The 24,823-nt window shown below is 36.2% G+C and overlaps 1 protein-coding gene and 1 long non-coding RNA gene across 4 annotated transcripts in view; one reads left to right on the forward strand and one right to left on the reverse strand.

Annotated features, from left to right (window-relative positions):
* LOC108748183 (MAP/microtubule affinity-regulating kinase 4-like) overlaps positions 1-5,831 on the reverse strand; it is a 296,086-nt gene extending 290,255 nt beyond the window's left edge. For both annotated transcript variants that reach the window (XM_018486213.1, XM_018486212.1), the window contains exon 1: positions 5,409-5,831. In XM_018486213.1, coding sequence (XP_018341715.1) covers positions 5,409-5,642 — 234 coding nt within the window. In that variant the 5' untranslated portion in view covers positions 5,643-5,831. The remainder of the gene's footprint in view (positions 1-5,408) is intronic.
* Positions 5,832-5,947: 116 nt separating this feature from the next.
* The window catches only part of LOC108748187, a 60,431-nt gene continuing 41,555 nt past the window's right edge, over positions 5,948-24,823 (forward strand). The window contains exons 1-3 of one of the 2 annotated variants that reach the window (XR_001939295.1): positions 5,948-6,002; positions 12,252-12,417; positions 12,568-12,615. This is a non-coding gene — a long non-coding RNA (uncharacterized LOC108748187). Of the gene's footprint in view, positions 6,003-12,251; positions 12,418-12,567; positions 12,616-24,823 lie in introns of those variants that run through there. The other variant, XR_001939296.1, reaches the window with a different exon arrangement.

A 24,823-nucleotide genomic window follows, 5' to 3' on the forward strand; every position in this document is an offset into this window, starting at 1 on the left:
CCCGGCCGCGGTCTCTGTCGTCCGTTCGACAAGAATATTAAGCGCACAAAGAAAACCGCGCTATCTGCATCTATATAAAACACGACACGCATAAGACAAACGATAATACTGTTTCTACGCTAATCGCCTGATGCGCAGCTTTGTGCGGGCCTCATCCTATTATCGGTCACGACCGAATCGATAAATCAATTAATTCCATTTCGCTCGGACAAGCGCAAATTGATACGCTGTTTATTATCGCATAATATATGATGATACTGAAGAAATTGATGCGTACGCGGCATTATCATTAAGCATAAATTCCTTCAAAAATATGAAAAATCATAGAATTGCGTTCGTGTAAATTGTAGTAAGTTTTCAGTTTTAATCTCTCACGATATATTCTTCAGAATGCAACGATATTAACTCGGGGAATAGTCACTGGGGGAGATTTTTACATCACAACAGCTGTTGTGTTAACAGCTAGAAGATAAAGCTCAGTCTCTCACAATAGATTTCTTTACTGATTGAAAATCTGTACCTTTTTTTTTTAATTTGTCTTTTTACGAAATATTAAATAAAGCTGTAGGTGTATATATGATTTTTAATATTAATAAATTATAGAATATATAATATAATCAGTATATAATATACAATGCTAATAACTTTTAATTGGAATATAAAAATACATAATAAAAACTAGGTGATTATTTCCTGACTAACTCGGAAGTAAATAGTCACTCGATTTTTATTTTCTTACGAACGATCACCTGGAGTATTTTTACACCCAATTCAAATCGCTATTTTTATGGCATATTATTATTGATTGTTGTCCGATTTATTAATATTTAGGAATATCATGGATTTAATCACAATTTTTTTGAAGAAAATAAATAGACAGTAAACAAATATTAAACGAAATAAGCACGTTAAGTAGCTCTTATTATGACAATATTTCTAACAATATTAAGATTTGAATCAATGTGACGCTTTTTTTGTAAGTTTCCGATGGAATTGTATGCTTAAAAATTTGTAAAGAATAATTATTAAAAAAGGGAGGAAATATTTTAAACATTTAAATATTTCATAATAATTCACACTTTTTTGCAGCTGAGATGTAAAAACACCCTAGATTGATTATTCCTGGATTAAATAAATTTTCATGTCAATACTGTCGAGATCTTGCGTAACGTCATATTCTTGTATTCTTGCATCGTCGCGCGAGCATGTCTCCCTTTTTAAGACGTATATTTTTCAAAATGTTACCGCAATATTCTCAACATCAGACGATATCCACGGAATACATCGAGGGATATCCTCGGAGCATCTTTGTTTTCAGAGAATATCCGCCCAGTAATCTCGTTCTCGACGAATCATCCCCGGGGATATTTTCATGGTACACAAGAAAGCATACGTCTAGTTACGTTTGCAGCGCTGCAAAATCGATTCCGGCTCATAGCCGGATGCGCAATATGTTTCGATCGCGTCGAGCGTGATGCGCGGGATATAACGCGGACTGTCGACGTCTTCTAGAAGAAGACGGACTTCGAACAGCCTCGTTAAACTCGGTGCCCGCGATCGGAAGCGTGCGACTCGTTCTTTTTTTTACGCGTCCCATAAAACGCACGGAGAAGACGCGCGGAGTCGTCAGCGTGGCTGGCTCCTGTTCTGATGGGAGACAGGAGAGAAAACCACACGGAGGCGGCATGTTATCGGCTTCTCGGCACGAGATAACCGCAAACGATTTCCTCGTAGCGATCGGTGTCTATCGTTCCACGAACGTTCCCCGCGCCTCGCATCCCTGCTGTATTTCCACCGACAGCGCAAACCACCGCGGTTCCCGCGGCCTCCTTTAATCACCCCGTTCGTCTTTCTCGGCGGTAAACGACGCCAGATGCTCGAACGTTATCTTCCACACTGCGTCCGAAGAGCTTTCCACGCGATGATGACGCGTCGCCTTCAAGACAAAAAATATATAATGTCCGCGCAGAATGTACTTCATATCTTCAATTATATTTGCACGTTTCAAGAAAAGTACATGGAAAGAATGATTTTACTAAAGTATCTAAAAATTTTGCTAGATACATGTCTGAAAATAATTTTAATGGGCCGTCAAAATAAATGTAGGAAATTCAAGCATAATGCAAATTTATAATGTTAAATTATATATATGTGTGTGTGTGTGTGTGTGTGTGTGTGTGTGTGTATTAAATTTGAGTTATTTTTAATTATTTATATAGGTCGTACTGCTTCTACTTAATATGTTGTTATTTTAATTAAAATAATGGAGTTATACAATGCAATTCAAGAAATGTACTAAATTTGACTAAAATTTGATTTATTATTTACTAAGTACTTATGTTAAAAAATATTGATGTTGCTCACTCTGAAACTAACCTCAGAAATAGATTTATATTTTGACGTACATGGACGGTAAAAATAAAATTTTATGTAACTCAAGGGATTAGGTTATTATTTCTTCTTTGATATCTAATAATATGAGCGATGCAAAAAGTTCTGATTATTCTTCTAGATCTTATTTTAGTAACTAACTTGAGCGTTTTAATTATTTTGATAATCTTTATCTTGAACACTTTTTTTGTTGTATATCTAGCTAAATTTTTAGTACCTCAATAATCGTTCTTTCCGTGTAGACAAAAAAAATCTTGGTTAGAAGAAGCGATATGTCATCGTCGTAATAATAGAAAAATTGATGCGCATATTGAGAAAGATATTTCTCGCGCTATTAAGATTTGTATTCGTGGAACACTATGTATTATGACTAAATGCGTAAAATTCCAAATACATATATTTTTTAATTGATTCACATGCAAATTTAAAGGATGAGAATTTCAATAAAAAAAAAGTTAAAGTAATTCTAATATCAAGAATGTAAAATAAACCAAAAGATATGAATAAACGACTTCTTGTTTATCGGTCAAGTCGGAGTAGACTTCAATTTAAGAGTATCAATTACCAAGATTATCGTATTAAGATTAAAAATTGATGGGCTATAAACGGTTGTATCTTATCATGAAAGATCTATTTTCGTGATTTGCTTTAAACCATTTAGGGGATAAATTATTCGTTCTAGCGGCTGAATATACAAATTAAAATCATGTATCGGAATAAATCAGGGAATGAATCCCACACGACAGCGGTCTTCCGACATAGTCTGGATTCCGTGATCATCGATCGATCGGGTATCAGATAATCTTCGAGAAGAATATTTTAATGGAAAGGTTCCCACGTAGAAAAGAAAAAAAATGAATGAGTCAGAGAGAGAAATCTCTTTTGTTGATATTTAGGATGCACAAAGAGTAGGAAACGTTCGGAAACCTAACTCTCGTCTTTCATTGCATGCAATATCAAATACTCAAATCTATCATTTTTCTGTTCAGAAACTACCTAGTGTGAAACGTCGAATGGAAGTGCAGCTGTGGTTAAATTTTTTGTCCTTTTTTTTATTTATTCGCATCTTATTCCATTTCTTTTGGAAGGTCTCTCTGTTATTTACGTGAGACTTTCGGTGCACGGATTCCAGACGAATGATTCAATGCCCGCTCCGGAAATACGTGTGATGCGTATCGCGGAGTGATTAATACGATGAAAAGACGATCCAGCGTTCTTTGCTTGCTCATCTGACGTAAGCTTGAAACAATTCTTTTTCAGAAATTAAAAACAGAGCAGAACCAACGGAGACACGTGTCATATTACGTAATATCGGAATTATTCGCGTGAAATATCACGTATGTTGGCAAGATTCTAGATCGAGTGTTAATACTTAGACGTCTCATTATGCAGAATAATTTTTATAATTTATGCGTGATTGAAATGACTGCGGTCACTTAGAAAGATTATCGCTGCTTCAGAAGAATACACGTGGAACAGGCAGATTTATGTCTTACAAAGCTCTTACGCATAATTCACAAAAGACATAAATTCGCACCTGACGTCTGTGGAATAAACTTGCGTTTCAAATAATTATAAAGATCTTAGAAAAACACGCTCTTAAACCACTCACTCGAGTTCACGACCACGTGTTCTAACGTAATAAAAAGAACTGTGGGCTGCACCAATGTTATTTTGACTTTAAGCGAAGTTCTCTCTCTTTCTCTTTTTCCCTTTAAAGTTTTGTGAGAAAGAGAGAAGAGAGAGAGAGGATTTGAAATGTTGGTACAATCGAATCTAAATCCTTCACAACGATATTCCGCAATAAGTTTAACCTTAGATCATTATCGTACATGAATGCAAATGAGCGAGATTATTGAGGATTTAAGCTAGGCTTGTAGTGATCAGCAGTGGTTAGTATTATAACAAAGAGCATGATAAATAATTTTAATTTTTAAGCAGTTTTGTGCCATTACATATTTTATTAGTAAATATGCGTTGTATGCATGGTACAATTATTAGTACAATCATGCGAAATATTAGTGCAATCGGATTTATATATGAATACTATTACAGATAATTTTGTTTTGCGATTCAGATATCTAATTTTCTCATTATAGGTGTAATATAGTAATGAATAATATATCATTTCACGAATTGAATTTTATAGTGAGATTATTCTTTCATGTCTTTTAATTAGTTAATAATTTAATAGTGAATAATTATATTTATGTTATAAATGTGATTTTAAAGGTGATTTATAATTATAAAGTGATCTACATTATAAATATTATTTGTTAAAATATTTTGTTAAAAATATTTTGTTAAAAAAATTTCTTTATCTTTGTTTGAATTTCAATTTTTACTAAATAAAGGTTTTAACATTTAAGTTAAAAATCTATTTTATGATGTAATAGAATTGAAAAGTAACTCGGCATAAATTCTTTTTGTTTTTCTTTTGTTTTTACCGTCCTGCCAAGTTTTAAAACCGAGAACGGTAAAAAGAACTTGAACAAAAAGACCCAGATTACAGACGTTGGGTGTAAAATGTAATTGCAGACGGAGGATTAAGAGTGGCCTATTTCGTCGAACATAAATTATACGTACAATAACAGTATCTGCATCATGTATACTCAAACTCAATACCATTCCGGAATTAATCGTGTATCAAATATCAGCGTTACTTTCAATTGTAACAAATATAAAAGTACCAACTCTGTTTTGTTGCAATCAATCCTAGAAACTACTCTACGCAAAAGCTGTCCGGCTTTAAAGGGTGAACATCCTCTCGGCGCGCAATGCGCGTGTTCTCACGATCGCGTTACGTTCCGCGTTGGGATGAAAGATTTATGTCAGTCCCGCGAGGGAGCAGCTTTCGCCTCTCGCACGTACGGCGTAAAGAGAACGCAGCACGGACGAGAGCGTTCTCCGTTTTCGTGCTGGCGCGGCGAGGCAGGAGCGCAAGGTGGAGATGGGTTTTACGCGAGGCTCGGGGCCGCCACTCGCTCCCGGCGGCGATTCGAGTTTATCACACTCACCTTGACTCCGAGGACGGTGTGGATGGCCTCTTCGACGCGCGCAAAGTTTCCCTTACCAAGGGAGCCCAGCATCTGATACTTGCCTACGTGGATCAAGGTCTTCTTCGTGGGCCCAATAACACCACCGCCGTTGCTGCCCTCGCCGCCGCCGCCGCCGCCAGCGCCGCCGCCACCGCCGCCACCGCCACCTCTTCTGCCGTTCTCCGTCGCGTTTGTACGCGTCATGCTACGCATGTAACGACGCGCCGCGCGTCGCAATCGTCGAAAATTCTACCACCTCGTTAAGGCACCCACGGATTTCGCGTGTGCGCAAACGCGATACACAACGCGACTTTATTGCCGCGAAAACCGGGTCCTCGCGAAACGATGCGAAAGGATGCGGACGATACGCGGCTCGCGTGACCCGAACATTTTCACAGCTCGATTGCGAGATCTCGATTGCTGCGAGAAAAATCGAAGTCGTCTTTTTCCTTTTTATCGATCTTTGCCGTCAATCGATCTTGTCGTATAATTATTATTTTTTTTTTCAGTTAGATGAATAGAAATTTCATGAAGACAAAGCCAAATAAAAATTGTAGACTTTTCTTATGACAAGTAAGTAACTAAAAATTAAAAATGTTTTGATAACCGGAAGGAAAAACCTCGTAAAATATAATGAAAAAAGTAGCTGTATAGTCATATAAAAATTTAAAAGTTTAAAATTAAATCATATAAATAAGAAAACGACCATCAATCGAGGTTAGATTTTAGTATCTAATATTTTTTATATATAAATTCTAAATACATCTTTGAGTTATGTAAACTGCACGCCGCTTATAATTGTCAGACTTGAAACGCAATTATAAACCGAACCTGAAATAATAATACATATCGCAACTAAATTAATCATCAATTTGATAATGATGCTAACATAAAATATTATAATTTATTGTGAAAAAAAAATAAAATATCTATTTTTTTGCAAAAGTTTCTATCATGAAATAACTAATGATACAACAAAATTAATCGATACTTATGCTTTTGATGTTAACGTGCGATTTAAATTCTGTCCTCATTAGCGAACTCGAATCGACAAACACTTTGCATTTACATGCGCCATAAACATATTCGAATATCGGAGCGGAAGCGTTGTCCCACTAATATTTGTACTTTCATCAGTTACAATTTGCGTGGAGCAATTAATTGCGTACATTTCAATGCGATAATATTCCCACATAATATGAGCGGCAGCAATAAAACCTTGTATCATCTCGAAATAATTATGAGCTTGGCATAAGTCACGCACTTAATTTTACCACTCAGTTGCCTCCATTCAGATCAATGCTATTTATTTTAGCATTGAATTTCAAAGGTCCAGCTATTTAATAGCAAATTCGATTGGCGACGCACTATTGGGTATTGGTGTATATTAAATCCGGTATACTGATTTAATCTGAATGGAAAAGTGAAATGCAAATATTTTGAATTACAAGATACATATTTTACTGAAAAGCACAAAAAATGAGGATTTCACGGTGTAACTCATTTTTATATATGGAAAGGAAGATTTTACTGAAATATCTATAATAATTCAGCTAGATGCAAATCTGAAAATAATTTTATTATGCCATCAAAATAATCATATAAGATGATTAAATTGAAATGCTAAAATGTCAAGGCTTTTTGTAGCAGCTCATCATGCTTGATTTTATATGTAATTATTTTGATTCAATATAACTATTTTCAAATCTATCTGAATACTTCAACAAAATCATTTTTTCGGTGCATAGAAAAAATATTTTATTTTATATTAGTACTATAATATGTGAAAAATCAGTGCCTTTACATTTGCAGAATATAACAGAGTCTGTAACAAGTGATTTTATCAAAACGAGAGAGAAAGGTGCACATTATCTTTTTTCTATATAAACTGAGAAATAGTCAAAGAAAACAAATGTCACATTTTCTTCAATATTTATCACTTATGACAAAGTTTGACTGTGACACAACTAAATATATGTATATTTCTGTGAAACATCTATTAATTATAAAAAATAAAATAGATAGTTTATTTCTTAGAAATACCTAAAATTTTATTTTGCCGTATTTAAATAAGCACTTATTTTAAAATGAAATAAATATTATATCTTACAAATAAATTTTGTAAAAGTATCTATTTCTCAGTGTAGGTATACATCATTCTAATGTATACTGTTTTACTCTAGAATCTTAATTAAAATTATAGAAAAATTTGTTGTGGCCAGATTCTGTTGTAGAGGCTGTGGTTTTAATCGAATTCACTATAATTCAGTTTATTTAATCTTTTTTCTTTTTTCTTATTTTAAGATGATTCTGATGACGCATTGGACATGCAGTTTACATATTTCCGGCGCGGTACGCTCTGCATATAGATGATTTTGCGACGAAGATATGATAATTACGCAAAATCGAAATCGCGCGTCGCGGTCGCGTATCGCCGGGAGACGTTAATTGCACATGCTAGTGCAGCGAGGTCAGCAGGAAGTCGCTATCTAAGGCAGGACTCGGATATCTCCCGCGCTCTTTATGACAAACAGCTGTTCTGGCTGAGTCAGAGCTACGGCCTTGGTAGAACCGTACTAGAAGATTAGCCGTGAGTTCCGCCATTAGTACATACTATAAAACGTACCTACCAAGTACGGCGCAAGAAATTCCAAATATCTTGAAATTCGCCGCATTTTCCCACAACTCCCACTTCCTCAACTTGACTTTCCCGTTCATGACGTCGCGGTCTGTTTACGCGACGTTTAATCGCCTTAATCATCGCGAGCCAAGCGTATTCGACATCCGCTCGCAAGATTTTGCAATCGGACGCACTAATTGATAAAATTAATTGCGTGATATTATAGCAGTAGGCGAAATCCGATAATAGAGAAAGACGAAAAGACAGAAAGGGGGAAAAAGAATTAAGAGAAAAAAAGAATTAATAAAATGTATCGTTTTAGATTTATAGATTTAAATATATCAATTACTTCTTTTTATATATATTTTTTACACGAAAAAATGGAACAAATTTTGAATAACAAAATTTTAATAAAATCGAATGCGCAGGTGAAAAAATTTATTGCAAAGATACAAAATATAAGTAAAGTGTAATAAAATAGACAAAAATATAAACGCCTGTAAATTGCATGCGTTCCTATTGAATATCTTATAATTAATAATAGATGGTTATTGATATTATTTCATATATAGCAGACTAAATAAGAATAAGCTGGCTATATAATAAATTATTACAGAATTTGAAGGAGAGAGCGAGATAAATAAAAAAACCTACGCGAAATAATTTCAATCGTTATTTGATCGACATTTATGTGACTTGCGACGCTGCAACGCGATCCGAGTCTGGCCCGCCCGCATATTCGCTGTGTCACACGACCATGGCTGACCCACTCACCCGTCTTGGAAAGAGATCGATAATGCATGAATTGAGATATGTTTTGACAGGTCGCGATAATTTTGATGCCGGCCGGACAATAGCTAGGTTTGTGTTCCCGACGACGCCACGGTATCGCGAATATTAAACTATTATATTTAAGAGCGCGGAGTGTTATCGATTTAAAAATAATTTATTTTTATCTTGGCAACTTCTTAATAAATATCAATTATAGAACAACATATATATTGGTCATAAAATGTGATAGAGCTTATTTCTCTCTCGCCGTTCTATTAATTGCAGCTTTTCCGCGATCTTATTAAAAATTTAGAAAAAATTTTACTAAATTTGAATTAGTATATATAATGTATTAAATATATAATATTATATATATATATATATATTATATATGCATGTATGTAATAACAATTGTACAACTATTATACATTCATATTACATAATACAATATACATATTATAATATATATAAAATATCAAATATAAATTTAAAAATTTGCACTTTGATATACCTGCGAAGTTACGAAAACATATGTTGGTGGCAGAATTATTGCTGCATTTTCATCCATTAATTTTCATTCATAATACGCAATGAATATTCAAAATTAAAAGTAAGGCAGATACGTACATCAAATGAGATAAAATTCATAAATACTATTTGATGTTTACAAGCAAATATTTAAGCAAGTTAGGTCAATTTTAGTTTGGGCTTGATTCCATTTTCTTCACTTGATCGGTGTTTCTCTAAACGTCCAAGTACAAGTGCAACTACTCAAGAGTTTCTTATCGATGATAGCGCGTGCACTGATCGTGATATATCGCGGATGCAAAGAAAACGTAGGAAAGAGAAAGATAGAATCAGCAGGAAAGACACTGAGAGAAGGACCTGAAAAACCTCGATATAGCATGCGTAATGTCGTAAGACAATAACGATCGAGATGATTCACGGGACGTGATAAAGACGGCGTGAGTACCGTAATTGCGTCTTGCACTTTGGCCCAGCTCGCTATTCAGCACGTGGATGACGCGCAACTGTTTACTCCGTTTTCGTTAAATATGCTCTCGATTCATATTTTGATGAATTTACATACGTATATTAAAGAAATACGAAAAATATAAAAGAAGTATAATTGTATTAGATTTATACGCGAGAGATATTAAAGATAGAAAATAATAAATAGTATGATTAGAAAATAAAGAAATATATTATAATAAAACTAATAAGAAGTGATATGATTTCGTATAAAAATAGTTTATTGCAAGCAATTTATTTGTAAAATATCGTTTTATACGATGCTCCAAAACATTCTTTATATAAAACCATATAAAAATGAAAGAACCAATTATTTTTTTACATAAGTCGAAGTGATTAATATATTTTGTATTCATAAATTCTTTTTCACTATATCGTTTATATTCTTTTTTGTTTCGCAACCGCAAAAAATCGCCTTCGAAGAAGGGATATGCCACCGCTTATGCGATTGCGATGAGACAGCCAGCGAGCCGGCGGAGACGCGAAAAAAATATCTGCACCAGTGGATAGATATCTCGGCGGTCTTATGCTAATGCATCTTATTGCGTAATGACAAGCGGCGATCGATAAGTGGCGATTTATTAGCCGCGAGACGTGTCCGGCGACACGCAGATGTTCGCCACGCTGATTCTGCTCTATCTTATTTTACGTCGTCATCTCTCTCTCTCTCTCTCTCTCTCTTTCTCTCTCCCCCCCCCTCTTCCTTATCCTTATCTCGCCTTGTCGTTCCCGGATCTTTTCCCTGCAGCTTCCCTCGTATGTCCATCGCACAAAAGATTAGGCGTAGTGCGTGCCACTTGCGCACGCATATTCCGAGACGCACATGTGCACCGCGCAGCACTATCACGGCACGTGCTCATGCGATTATCTATTACTAAAGTTGATATTACCGATAGGTTGGATTTTCGCTGAGAAATCGTCACGAGGTTCGAAGAAACGTTTTGCCTTGCGGCAGACGTGACTCACCTGCGCGATAATGCTCGGAATAGTCAAATACGCGTAATCGGATACGTCTGATACTGGCGACAATGCCACTGGAACCGAAATCTTGTATCGTTACGAAGTTGTGCGAAGAGTGAGGACTTAATTAAAACTCCTGATGATTTTATGGAGATCAGGAAACTAATTTGCTATTTATTCGTTATTGTGTTAAAATTAATGTAATATTATATTTATTATTATTAATCGTTATTAATTATTGTTCAGCATTATTAATCGATCATGATCATCGATTGAGATAGAACATCTTGAATTGTCAGATGAGGTTTATAATATTAGGCTATAAATTACGCTGTTTTTCGGCAAAATTTGAACTCTTTTCGAAAGTCATTTCCGATTTTTTTTAAACAATTTGAAAGTAGGTTTTTTCCAATGTAATCTACACAGAAAAGCCGGTTTTGCTGAAGTATATAAAAATTTAGCTAAATACAGATCTGAAAATAATTTTGCTGTATCATCAAAATAATTATGTAGAATGTTCAAACTGATTACTAGAATGCCAAAACTTCTTTATTAAACAACATTATTTATTATGTTTGAAATTCCTACGTAATTATTTTAATAGTCCAATAAAATTTTTTTCAGATCAGTTAAATTTTTAGTTCAGCAAAATTGTTCTTTCCGTACACAGGAAAAAACTTTTTCCATGCATCTCAATACTATATACAATATATTATGTGGAAAATAAATACTTTTGTACTTTCATAATATAATCGAATCATACTAAATCAAAAAACAATATAAAATTTACAAAGTGCGATACAGAAAGATTATAATCTTCAATGATTCAAGATTATATAATCATTGTGTCATATTATATATCTTGTCTCTTCATTTCAATTCTGTCCTAACAGCCAAATTTGAACAACAGATTCGTGTTCAGCAGGCGAAAATACATCGGAAATGATTCACACTCATATTATAAAATAATGCAGAACAGTTTAATTTTTGCGATAGAAAGTGGCATTAATTTCACAGTTTAATAAGAATTTTTCTTTCTATTTCTCGATTTTAACGTGGAAGTTACCTCTACCTTTATATCAAAGTCCGAGTGAAGCACGTGCTAATGCACTGAATCGCACGCATTCGCCAAGTGACAAGTTGAGAGAAATTGATGCCTTACCGTTCCACGTATTGTAATGCATCGTGATGGATAAGACGCGGACGCGATTAGGTTGCATCGCATATACTATACGCTACGCCACGTGAAAAAGATAAAGGCGCAACGCGACGTTGCGTGTTATCGGCTTCGACGCGTCTTCTCTGCGTGGAATACGCGCGTCACGTAAAAATTTTCCGTTCCACCGAGGCTATCGTCTGCGGGAGAGAAAGAGAGAAGAAAAAAAAGAAACGAAAACAGAACGACCATCGCCGTTAACGAAATGTATTTTTTGTCGCAGGTACGAGCGTACACGAAATTAATTCATCGCAACGCGCGATCCCGAGAACGTCGTATTATCAGTGTATCAGACAGCCAATCGGCCGCGCAATCGATGGTAACAGCTTTTAATTGACCCTCCTCGCCGCTTCGCTGCGCGCAGCAAAATGCAGCACGACAACACGACGGTGAGCACATTATATATCGATTCGCACATCGCCTTCATTAACTCCGCGGTTCTGTTTCTATCGAGGGTCTCTATAGCTACGCCCCGATCTTATGTATCAATAATAACGAGAGCATCTTCTTGTCTATGTTTAATTGGCGACTCCACGCAGAGATGCAGAAGAAAGAATATCTGCTAGCGGAATTAAGAATGTCCCGGGTATATAGTCTCTGCAAAAACTGACTTAGAAATTTATATTTTCTGTATAAAAATGAATGTTATATGAAACAAGATTCAATAGGATCGATATTTATGTTTAACAATTCAATTTTATAGTTTAAATAGAAATTTTTACATTTTATCTTAATAATGCATCAATTTTTAGAATAACATAAAATCTAAATATTTAAAAAATTATGAGTACTGTTTTATTTAAGAATATCTCGTTTCTTTATTTATTAAAGATATATCAGAGGAGTGTACATATAGTCTCTGCAAAACATGATCAGAATTGGAAATACTGAATGACTTGAACTTTCTACTTAAAAATGAACATTATATGAAACAGTTCAACAAGATCAATATTCATATTTAACAATATAATTTTATAGTTGAAATGAAAATTTTCTTATTTTAACTTAATTACTTTTTAACACGTGTCTACTTTTCATTGAAATAATTTTTATCCACGTTCTAAATCTCCTCGCCAAATTTTTTGTATTACTTTCACACAATGTAGAAAAATCTGTAATTTTTCATAATTTTTTTATTTTGTTAAAAAATAATACATCCTTAAAACTGATCTTCGAAAAATCATAAGAACTCGAGAACTTTTCTGCATATTAATCACGTTACGACTAAATCAGCGATCCTTTCGTCGATCGCAGCAATCGACGCAGCGATATCACGTGTCGATTAACTCGCTAAATGTGTTAATTCGCGATAGACAGTTGGCAAATTTATAGATGTATCTGTGTCTGCACGTGCCGTTCGCCCGAATTTGCGCACATTTCATCGTGGGGATTATTAATTATCAACGGCCGCGCGCCAGCCGCATTATATTTATCGTGCGTGCAACGTCCACTTAAATACTGATTAACTAATTTCGCGACGTTGCGCGACATGACGCGCGAATGCTAAAGGTAAACGAACGGCCGCAAAAACGGCAGAGCCGTTTTCGCTCGCTCGCTCGCTCGCTCGCGATTTGCCAATCGCGCGTCGCGCGTGGAATTATCAGCTGGTTCCCGTTTTAATTGAACCGAGTCAGGTATTATCGTAGTCCTCTGCTCTCAGTAATTGCTTCATTCCCCGTCGAAATTACAACAGTTGTGCATTTAACCTATTTGCGATGTCATTAGTCTATCAATTATGGAGAGAATATGTTGGGCAACTACCCGCGCATGTCGCCTGCTGTATCAAAAGCTTTATGCGAGAGGATGTGTAACTCTTCTCGCGTGGATACCATCTTTTCATTGCATTGCGTCCGTTATCATGTAGACGCGTTCCGCCGAGTTCATAGTAGATCGAACATTTACATTGAGCGATTCTTCGTACGTTTAGAATTATTTAATGCCAAAATAACCGAAAACGAGTAATTAAAAGGAATCGTTACTTTATACATAAAAAAAAAAGAATGACCTTTAACTATGCTATAGTATACAGTTGAAAAATTTGTGTTAAAATTTAACTACATTTCGCAAATTGATTCACTCAAAATTTCGTGTTAAATGGACACAAAATTTGAATATGTGTATTAGGAAATAACCGCAATTTACCGATTATGTAAAAAAATTAGTAAAAGAATAACACTGATACAATTTATAAGCAAATTTCCGCAGAAAATAAGCAGATTTAAAATAAGCGAATTTCCTCGATTGCGACCAGTCTGAATAAAATTAGCGTAGTCCGAGATCTCGAGTTTGTGAAATGTATCATTTCATGGATTCCACACGCAAATATGCAACGGTTGTCTTTCAAGGAACATTCACGTATGTTTATACACAATATTATTACAATTAATTATTAAAATTAGTAATATAAGAGAACGTATACATGTACAATAATTATTGACGCATATGAGACAGACAGACAAACAAACGGAGAGAGAGAGAGAGAGAGAGATATGAATACACGTTGACACTTAAGCAATGAAATACATTTATTGTTGTACATTTATTTATTTATTAATTGTATACATTATATTCACAAATAATTTAAAAGTTGAAACATGTAAGTGTTAAGGCTTAATTTTTTTAAGACCCGTTTTTTTCTGCGCTGGAGCTAAGAATCTTATAAGAATCTTATTCTCCAAAGCAAAATATGACTCAAATCAGCTGATCCTAAAAGAATCAAAGGTCAAAGTCGATAAGATTTTCATTCTCAATCCTTTACAGCAAACCAAACGGCTCAACTTTTTTGAATTCTTTTTCGCTGCACTTCGTTGTATCCATAGGTTTATTTTAACACTACTAAGAAATGTTGAGTATCGATTCAACACCAAAATATTCAAATGACACAATTACATTATTATGTTGAATTAACATTCAGGTGTGTTAACTTCAACGCAAAAATTTTAACAAGAACCAGTTTTTACAGAAACACAAAATGTTCTCTCTGTGTTTTTAATTTCCAATATAATCATATCCTTATCTAAAAGAAAATAATAAATTACACGACCGTGATGCATCCGTTCAGCTGACGAATAGACGAGCCTTATCGTCTTATCGAATGCGCATTATCGATGTTCCCTTATCCGCAAATCGGGTTATGACGATTACCCAATCGACATAGCGTCTTAATAAGCCTGACAGCATGGCAGGCGAATCGTGATTCACTACTGACTCACTGTGACACACGCAGTCGGTGCAAAGTGCCAAGTGTACTTTGTCAAGTGCTAAAATCGACAGCGCCGCACGTGCCGTCGATCGCATGTCGCACACGGCATTGCCGTTAATCAATTAAATCGTTGGGATAATTAATCCGCGTGCTCACGTGGGAAAATAACGTCGCATCTTCGACATGAGCCGCGTTGGATCGCGCATCACCGCGATGATTTTAATTTGAATTATTCCATTTAAAATCTCACTGCACAAAAAATATTTTCGAGAGAAAAGTGGAATTAATTAAAAAGACATTTTCGTCATTTCAATCAGCCATGACGATAACTGCTCGAAAACATTGACTATATTATTTCTTGAATCAGGACATTATTGGGCGAATAGTTCTCATTATATTAACCTACAAATATATCAGGATAAATGGGATGGCCAGCATCTCAGTTTTTTTCTAATCTTGTTTTGAAATAGGAAATTAAAATATATTGTCCAGAAGTTCTTTAGTTAGAAGTCTTTAAGTTTATTATTTTTACATTTCTTTATACCATAAATTTAATTATATAAAAGATGTAAATTTAAATTAATAAACACTAGTAAAAAATCATAACTATGAAGTGAAAAAATTTTGAGATGTTTTAAGCATCCCACCTACCAACTTGCGTATCTTTAAACCGCCCATCTACTCAATTATCATCATTCATAGGCAATTTCTAATAATCGCCACAAAAAGCATGATCAACGGACTGGATCTCAACAGACTGGAGTAATACTTGTCTCGTTACGTGTAATTCTGCTTTTCGCTCGTTCGAACGCAGCTTGCATCTTTTATGCCGGAGCGTTTTGTGATATTTCCGAGAGGATATTGATTCTCGATTGTGCGGCACGTCATTTCAACGAAAAACGACGGCGTACAACGTAATTTGAGCGCCACGCGAACGACTCTGTACGAGAGAAAGAGAACTGCTGCCTTCCCCAGGGAACTAATGCGCACGCGGCCGATGATGTACTCGACAATCATAATTTACTGCACGGCCCGCAGCATGGATAATGGGTAACATACGTCCGTTTCTTGCGGCTAATAAAACGAAGGACGGCGCTTCCGTTCTCCACGCTGCCGCGCCGCGAGAAAGCCCGCGCTCTTCGACATCTCCTGGCGCACTTCACCTTCTACGATGCGAACAGCAGTATCCTTGCCGCCCTGTTCCTCATAAACTCGCCGACACAACACACGGAATAAGCGGCAGAGAAGCGGCAAGGATGAGAATAAGAAGCAGAGAGAGAGAGAGAGAGAGAGAGAGAGAGAGAGAGAGAAAGGAGGCGATCCCGAAGCGGAAATAATGATCACCGAATCTCCGCCTTTTAGTCGTTAAATCTCCGATCGGTCCGATCGTCTGTTTAACCTTTAACGGTAAAGGCCTCCTTTTTTGCGTAAAATTGCGTTTCTCGCAATCATTCGCCCATTCCGTTTTCATTCTCCGTCGCCGGACACGTAATTAAATTTATTAAATTACGTTGACTCGCGCGACACGTTTATTCTGCGTCATATGGCTTAAAATGCTTCGCAAGCGAAAAAATAGACAGCGAATTACAATTGTTGACGTAGCCGTCCTTTACCTTATCTCCCCTCCGTTCGTGACTAATGCTGATAATCTTTTTTTTTTTTTCTTTGCAATTTTATAGTTCTCACAAACAATCAGACAGCGTGTACGTGTTACGTGTCTGAAATCGTAGCGACAAATGCACAATTAAAAAAATATATATATCAGTTTAGTATCGAAAACGTGTATGTTTATCCTTCGCTAATCTCTTAAAACAGCACTAATAACACGTTCGCTACGCATACGTGCGACATTCAGATTCGCATGAGAGATTCACGTGACAGGACGATAATTTTCTGCAATAAATTTTTCAGTACGTAATTATAACTGTGTGTTATGTCAGGGGAGAACTGCTTTAAATATATCGCGGTTTATGCGGTTAATAAGTTATCCGAACATAAATGGATGAGCAATGTTTTCCGAAAAGAATCAAAGAATTACCTCGATAGGATAATATCTGTCGTTTATATTATTTCTAGGCATAGATGCGTCGAAAGAAAAACTCGATCGAAAATTACAAGTGTCGCGCCGCCGTCTCCGGGAAGTAGAGTCGAGGCTAAAGTTATACAGAACGTCAATCAGAGCGAATAATAACCGCCTTCCTGGGAACCCTCGGTGTAATTTGAATTAAACATCGCAAATGCACAAATAAGTGTGTCGTAGTTTCGCCGACTTACATCGCGTATACATTGTCGTGATGGTCGCGCTATACCTGGCATGAATCTTTTAAAAGATGCATCAGTCGTCGTTGTGAAAAAAAAAACTCGCGTGATTATGCCACGTGGCTACACCGCCTGCTCTTTGGCCACGCGTCCGAAAACATGAAAGGTAACGAGAACGTAATCGATTGCGACGAGTGAAATGGAATACGTCGACGTGTCTGCACCAGAGTTATCTGTGACAGTCACTGTCGCAGTTTTTTTTTCTCTTCCAATATATTAATATATTATCTATTAATACCTCCAAGCATTTCTTTTTTAATTTTATTGATGTAACAAGGAAACAATTAGAAATTAATAACAAAATTATTAGTTTTTTTTATCAAAATCTCGATGCAATTACAATAGTTAATTTAATATTATAATTAGCTAGTTTAAAATAATATAATAAAATACATATTTATGAATTTTATATAAATAAAAGTAATTAGTTTCTTTATACAGAAATCTCGATGCAATTCCAATAATTAATATTATAATTAGTCAGTTCAAAATAATTTGATAAAATATACATATTTATAAGTATATAAATTTAAAAAATTGTCTCCACAATAACTGTCATGTAAAATTAAATATTCATCGATATTTACATAAAAACGATAAGTTATGAGATAATTTTACATAATTATTTAATTTTTCACTAGAAACTTTCTACTACTCAAATTCTCATCCACCCATTTACTCGTTGAATCACTGCGCGTTTTATCGTTCCGTTTTCTATTTTCTCAAACGTTCCCTCAGGAAAAATCCACGGGAAGCTTCACTGCACTCGGTATGTACTACAAATCTGCGCAGCCTCCTCAAGTAGCAATACCGTTCGTCTCACTCAATTTAACGCACACTCATTCATATTTCCTTTTGCGAGTGTTACTCCAGCATATCGATTCCTTATCGTGCAGCTTGTGTTTGTAGCTTACTCAACAAATCCGCAAGAAACGTTATTTTCTTCTCTTTCTCTCTCTCTCTCTCTCTCTCTCTCTCTCTCTCTTTCTGGAAATTTTTTAGCAAAAATTAAAGATCTGTTTTGCAACCGAAGATGCGTATTTTAATCGTGCTTCACCTTATTCAGAATTTACATGAAATTTAAGGTACACGGACTTATCATTAATCAAGTTCATATTAAACATTGTATCAACGACAGAACATATAATCTTATCAAACTTCCCTGTTTATTATACGTAGGATCAAGATAGATTTGATCGATAAACGATAGAATCGATAAACAGCAAGAAATAATCCAGGTATCAAAGTGTCAGCGAGAAGTGTGCCGAGGATGGAGACTACACATGTACTACAAAGTATCGGTACTCCGATAGCATCGTAATATTGTCAGCTTCCCTATATAGGCACATGAGATTGAAAGCGGCTCTCACCGGTAGACGTGCGTGCGTAATGAGGGAAAAAAAGGGGGGAGGGGACAAAACTTTGACGGATAGAGTTCGGAGCGATCCGGGTAGAGTAGCCCACACCGAGTGGAAGCCGAGAGGCAAAATGAGACGAGGCGAGATGGATGGGCGAGAGAGAGAGAGAGAGAGAGGAAAACTACGAGAGAGAAGCGAGTAGTATCGTGAGCGAGAGAGCGTGGGTACGAGAGCGAGAGAGTAGCTACGACGAGGGGTGGTGGAGGAGAGCGAGGGAGAGACGGATAGACAGATGGATAGAGAAGAGGAGTGAGAGAGCGGGAGTGACACCGGGTGAGAGACCGCGAGGGCATCGCGAGAGGAAAAGAGTGACCGAGAAAGGGGTGGGAGAGGGGTAATTACTCTGGCGACATTGACCCGGCGGCGACCCGACAGCCGCTCTCGCTCGACTCGCTCGGCTCGGCTCGGCTCGGCTCCGACTCACCTACACGCCTACACTCGGTTTACCTCTTCATCTCCCCCTCACTCCCCTTCCCCCTTCCCGACCATCCACGTACTTCACCACCCCGCGCGAGCTCCTCTTCAACCTCCTGCCTCTCTTCCTTTTCTTCGTCTTCCTTTCCCGCTCTCGTGGTTTCCCGTCTCTCCTTCCTCCGCTTCTTCCACGTCGTGCGCGGCGCAGTTCATCCGAGTTCACTCCTCGATCGCCGAACCCGAAAGCACCAACACCAGAACGACCGAACTGTAGCCTCCGCGAGATCTCTGCAACGCGATGCAACTCCAAGATTTAACTGCGGGTCCCTCAATGAACCCTCCTCCCCCACCCCCACCCCCACGTACTCTCGACCGCAAAGTTCACGGTTCGCGCTTGTCTATACACTTGTTGACGGAGCTCGGTTTCCTAGCGCATGCAATCCCGGATACGCGTTTACTTCGCACAAGATAGACAAACTGTTAATAAGTCAATCTAAACGTCTCTCCCGACAAGGATTGAAACTCCAATTTCAAATATAAATCCTTTAAACTACAATTCACGAGAAACTTTACGATTGCGAATTAATAGAATTTTAACAGTCCGAAGCTTCAAATTATTTTACACCGCTTATGAAACGGTGTTAAACCTTCCTTTCTGGCAACCCGATCCTTTCGAGTTTGTAAAATGTTTTATTTTTACAATAACTTTCGTGTATTTCAAAATGTAAATTAATCTATTTGTATGATTAGTTTTAAAGTGATCGACGTCCATTACATTTAGTAAATAATAAATCAAATTTAAGTCGAGCTTACTACATTTTCTTGAGTTAAACTCTGTTTAACTCTGTTTTAAGTCAAATTAATGATATATTGAGCAGATGCAGTGACGACCTATGGAAATGATGGAAAATAACTCGAACTTGAATATAATTTGATATTATAAATTTAACAAGTATATATTTATACGTTTTACGTACGTGCTGTACTAGCCAAACGAACGATCGTGGATCAAACTGGATAGAGGCTATTTTTTAACCATTCAACGACCTCCCGAGCAGCACGATGAACCGGAGGGGTCTCGTTTGCGAGGTCAATCGGTGCGTGGCCGTCGATTTAACCGTCGGGACAGACCGTCCCGATACAGGAAAATATAATTGACCGCGGTAGCAGCGTTTTATTTCGCATTCAGCCGAATAGGTTGTCGCTCAAAAATGGCGAAATGCTACCTGGAAGACGATGACGAGCTTAAACATTCGGGCGAAACGAATGTGAATTTCTATACAACCTCTCCTCAAAAGAGTGCCGGACAATTGCCAAGTGCTCGAGAAATAATAAAAGCGACTATCCAGCGTCCTGAAAAATCTACCCCTGCGGTGAACCCGTACTTTTTTCAAAACGCTACGCGAAACATGGTGAACGAGATTTCGAGCGTGGAGTCCGGGATTAGAGGGTTCGTTGCAAGAGGCTGCGTCAGAGAGAGGCTGGACCGAGTTAACGGAGCAGGTACACCAATATAGCACTAAACGACCAACACGAGAGAGAGAGAGAGAGAGAGAGAGAGAGAGAGAGAGAGAGAGAGAGAGAGGGAGCGAAGACGAGGGTTACACTCGGCCGCACAGCATCCGAGTCCAATAGTATCTTCCAGCCTTATGAATGTGTGTAGGTGTTTGCGAGCGTGTGCGTCCAAGCAGACGCAACGTGCATACACGGAGGAACCTCAATACGGCCGAGCGAGCGAGATCGCTGTGCAGCCTCCCGCGGCGCTGGCAACCTGTTTTCTCTTTCCCAGCGAGTTTATTTTGATTTATTGTGTCGCCGCTAAAGAGATGTATTGTTGTGACGTATCCCCGTGGATCCCGCACGTCTTCGTGAACGAAGATTCGTCCGAGCTGGAAGAGACGATCGCTGATAGGCGAGGATGAGGAAAAAATCAACACATTTTCGATGCCTCTACGATGAAATCGAACAACGTAAAATACAGAATAATATGAATGTTATTCGTAAAGCTAAAGTTTAAATCTTAAAATATACGCGAATAATTATCTCAAGGTTATATTACACGTATTTTTTTAACAAATAGAACATTTACGAAAGAATTATTTATTTTTCTATACTATATTTGAAAGTAATATAAATATATATTTGGCGGCGATTTGTAGAACCTGGATCGAAAATTATTTTCGAAGTAAACGACTGTTTTAAAAAAATAATTAAAATAAAATACAATTTTTTATTAAATTATAAATTATATTGTTAGATATAAATATTGATCTTATTAAGCAAATTAAATTTTATATACATATTTTATATACATATATATATATATATAACATTTATTTTTAAAAGAAAAGTATAAATTTCCAATGCTGGTCACAGAAACATTACACCTAGTATATCCTTAAATAAAAAAGTAGGAGATAATACTATATTCTTAAATACAATGATACTTATAATTTTTTACAGATTTTGAATGTCTATAGATTTTTACTGCGTTCTATTGCATTATTTTATACATCGTTAGTAATTAAAGTTTTAAATAATGAATTAATGTTGTTATTTCTGTTTCGTTTTCTTACATTTCTCAATTTCAAAGTATGTTTTGCTTTCGAAAAATCAGATTTTGTGCAGGAAATGAAATTTTTGCGTTTGCATTAATGATGATTTTATTCGCCTCCGAGTGGCTTCGTATTTCCCCGATTGTGTTTCCTCCCAAAGTACTGTATTCCATTAAGAGAATAACTGCCGTATTAATTATACTCTTTCCCCACGGTCCGGAGGCAAAACGCGCGCGAATCGATATGGCCGACTACCCACCGTGATTCTCGTGGGGTCGCCAGCACAACGTGGAAGATCTTAAAATAGGTGATTTCTATGCAAGGCGAAGTAAGTACGTAAGCAGGTAGTCGAAGGTAACGCGATAACATTCGAGATCAGTTAACCTCGAAGACGCATGGTCCCGCCAGGCGAGAAACCGTTTTCTCGAGAGAGGGTCTCGAGTGTCTCGAGTCTTCGAGGTTGCTACTTGTCGGACGCGGAAGAATAACATTTTACTGGTTGCCAGCCCGACCTGCTTGAAGGGATGACAGCTTTATCGCTGCGAAGCAGAAAGGCTCTTTAGGTAAATGAAAAGAATCCACGATCGATCGTTCTTTACGAGCTAAATATATATATGTCACCTGGGACGCATCAAAATAGATGCAACAACGCTCAGTTTTTATTCACGTGAAAAAAATGCGCATGATAAAAAAATCAACACTACGTATATAATTCACGATTAGTCCTAGGACATTTTTTAATAATCTTATGTCGAACGTTTAATTATTTATTTTGAACGTTTGTTCATAGTTGGAAATTTTGTTAGATATAAAATTTTGCTGGATATAAAGGATCTAAAAATAATTTTGTTGGAAACTCAAACTGATTGACACCAATTTTTTACATTTCTCATTATTTTTGAGTTTCCAAAATTATTTTAATATCCATTGAAATTATTTTCAGATTCTGTATCTAACTAAATTATTAGATATTTCAGCAAAATCGTTCTTTCTATATAATATAAATAGGTTTAAATTAAAATCATTTAATTTTTGTTAGAGTATTTTTGTAGCTGTTCTTTTATAACAAATGTAATCCTTGATGAAATCTTCTCGTCTCTATTATACTGACAGAAATGTTTTATTACATATACCATATACTTTGTTGATACAACTAACGAAAACTTTTTTTAATTTTTCATTAAAAAATTGTTGATCAAAATTTGATTATTCTAACCAAGACTTAGATTTAAATTAAATATTATTCTAACTAAAATTGGGTGAAAATAATCAAATTTTAATTAGAACATCACAATTTTTATTTTTCTAACTAAATTTATTATCCTAATCAATATTTTATATAATAACTATAATATTAATTTAAATTAAATTTTATTTTAACCGAATTTAATGTATTAAAAGAATAATTAAATTTTAACTTAATTGATTGTCGCACCGTTTTATCTTGCGGAAAGGATTTTTCTCACGGTTTGGTGGAATTTTGATTTGATATCGTGCAAATCTGTGCTATGGTCTGAAGAGCGCCTCGGCAATGCGTGTATTATGCAAAACGCCTCGTGGGGGATGAAGCAGAGCCGTGTGGGACACCCTCGTCACGTATTGGCCATTACTGACATGGGGGAAACCTACGCCAGAATCGTGGCTCGGTCCGGATGAAGTCGGGATCGTTTGGATATTGACTTTTCCCGATACGTTACGGATGACAAAAGATCCGGCGGGTCTATATTCGTTTACGACACTGCCAGATGCCCGCGATAGGAACCGGAGCCAGACGAATCGGCTCGTTTACGCAGTAATGCCGATCACGGAAAGGCGACGAAGATTGAATGTTAGCACCCGGTCTTGTTAGGGACACATGCCTCTTTATCTCTGTCCGTACGATTCAGCTTCAATTTTATAAACTTTCTTCAAATTTTGATGATATATATAGGAGGGCAAGTCAACGTGTAAAGTTATCGAGATAGACCGATGATAAATTTTAGCTGTAATGTGTTCTAAGCACATATTGTTAAAATAAAAAAGGAACGCACCCTTCCCGAATGTGTGACAGAACATAATGGAACACCTCCAGTTGAATGAGAAAATTCAAGATAGATAGTACAATATTAAATATAAAGATCAGTATATCGCTCTTTTACTTAAAAAATGACATAATTGAAAAATTAAATTTCTAAAGAAAGGAGAAAAACTGTATTTCAACTTGATAGAAAATTATTACTGGTCAAGTAAAAGAATATATATATTCTTAATATAATCAAATTATTTTTAAAATTTTCTTTTCACACCCTAAAAAATTCATCCTTTTAGATTTAATAGAATTCCAACACATATTACTTTACATTTTTCTCTGTGTGGGTAAATGAATTTGATGTATATACATTTACGAACAAATATCGAGCGCGAAAGTTCGTATTCGTTGGACGATCAATATCAGAAGTTTAATTGTTATAAGTTGCGAACATTTAATTTGATCAAATCTGATCTAGTGTTGGTAAAATTAAGAGAAGAAATAAATGAAAGAACGGCTTACAAACATGAATGTCCGAACATTCGCGTTTACTGTTCGTTCGGTGTTTATTTGCTAAAGGTATACCCAGCTTAAGAGAAAAATAGATAAAATAGGGTAAAAAATGACAAAAGAATACTGGACAAGATTTAGGTATGACCAATTCATATATATATGATCCCAGGTAGAACATAGAGCCATAATTAGTCATAAGGATCAATTGTCATTCGAAAATGAACTCGTAAGTGACAAATAAGATCATGATGATGTCCTTACCCAGACAATAAAAAGTCCAAGATCGAAACGTAAGACGTCTTTTTAAAAAAGCGTCTTTTTAAAACGTCTTTGATGCGTCTTTAAGACATCTTGCGTCTCATTTTC

The sequence above is a fragment of the Trachymyrmex septentrionalis genome, unplaced genomic scaffold (assembly GCF_001594115.1).
Source record: "Trachymyrmex septentrionalis isolate Tsep2-gDNA-1 unplaced genomic scaffold, Tsep1.0 scaffold213, whole genome shotgun sequence".
Lineage (NCBI taxonomy): Eukaryota > Metazoa > Arthropoda > Insecta > Hymenoptera > Formicidae > Trachymyrmex > Trachymyrmex septentrionalis.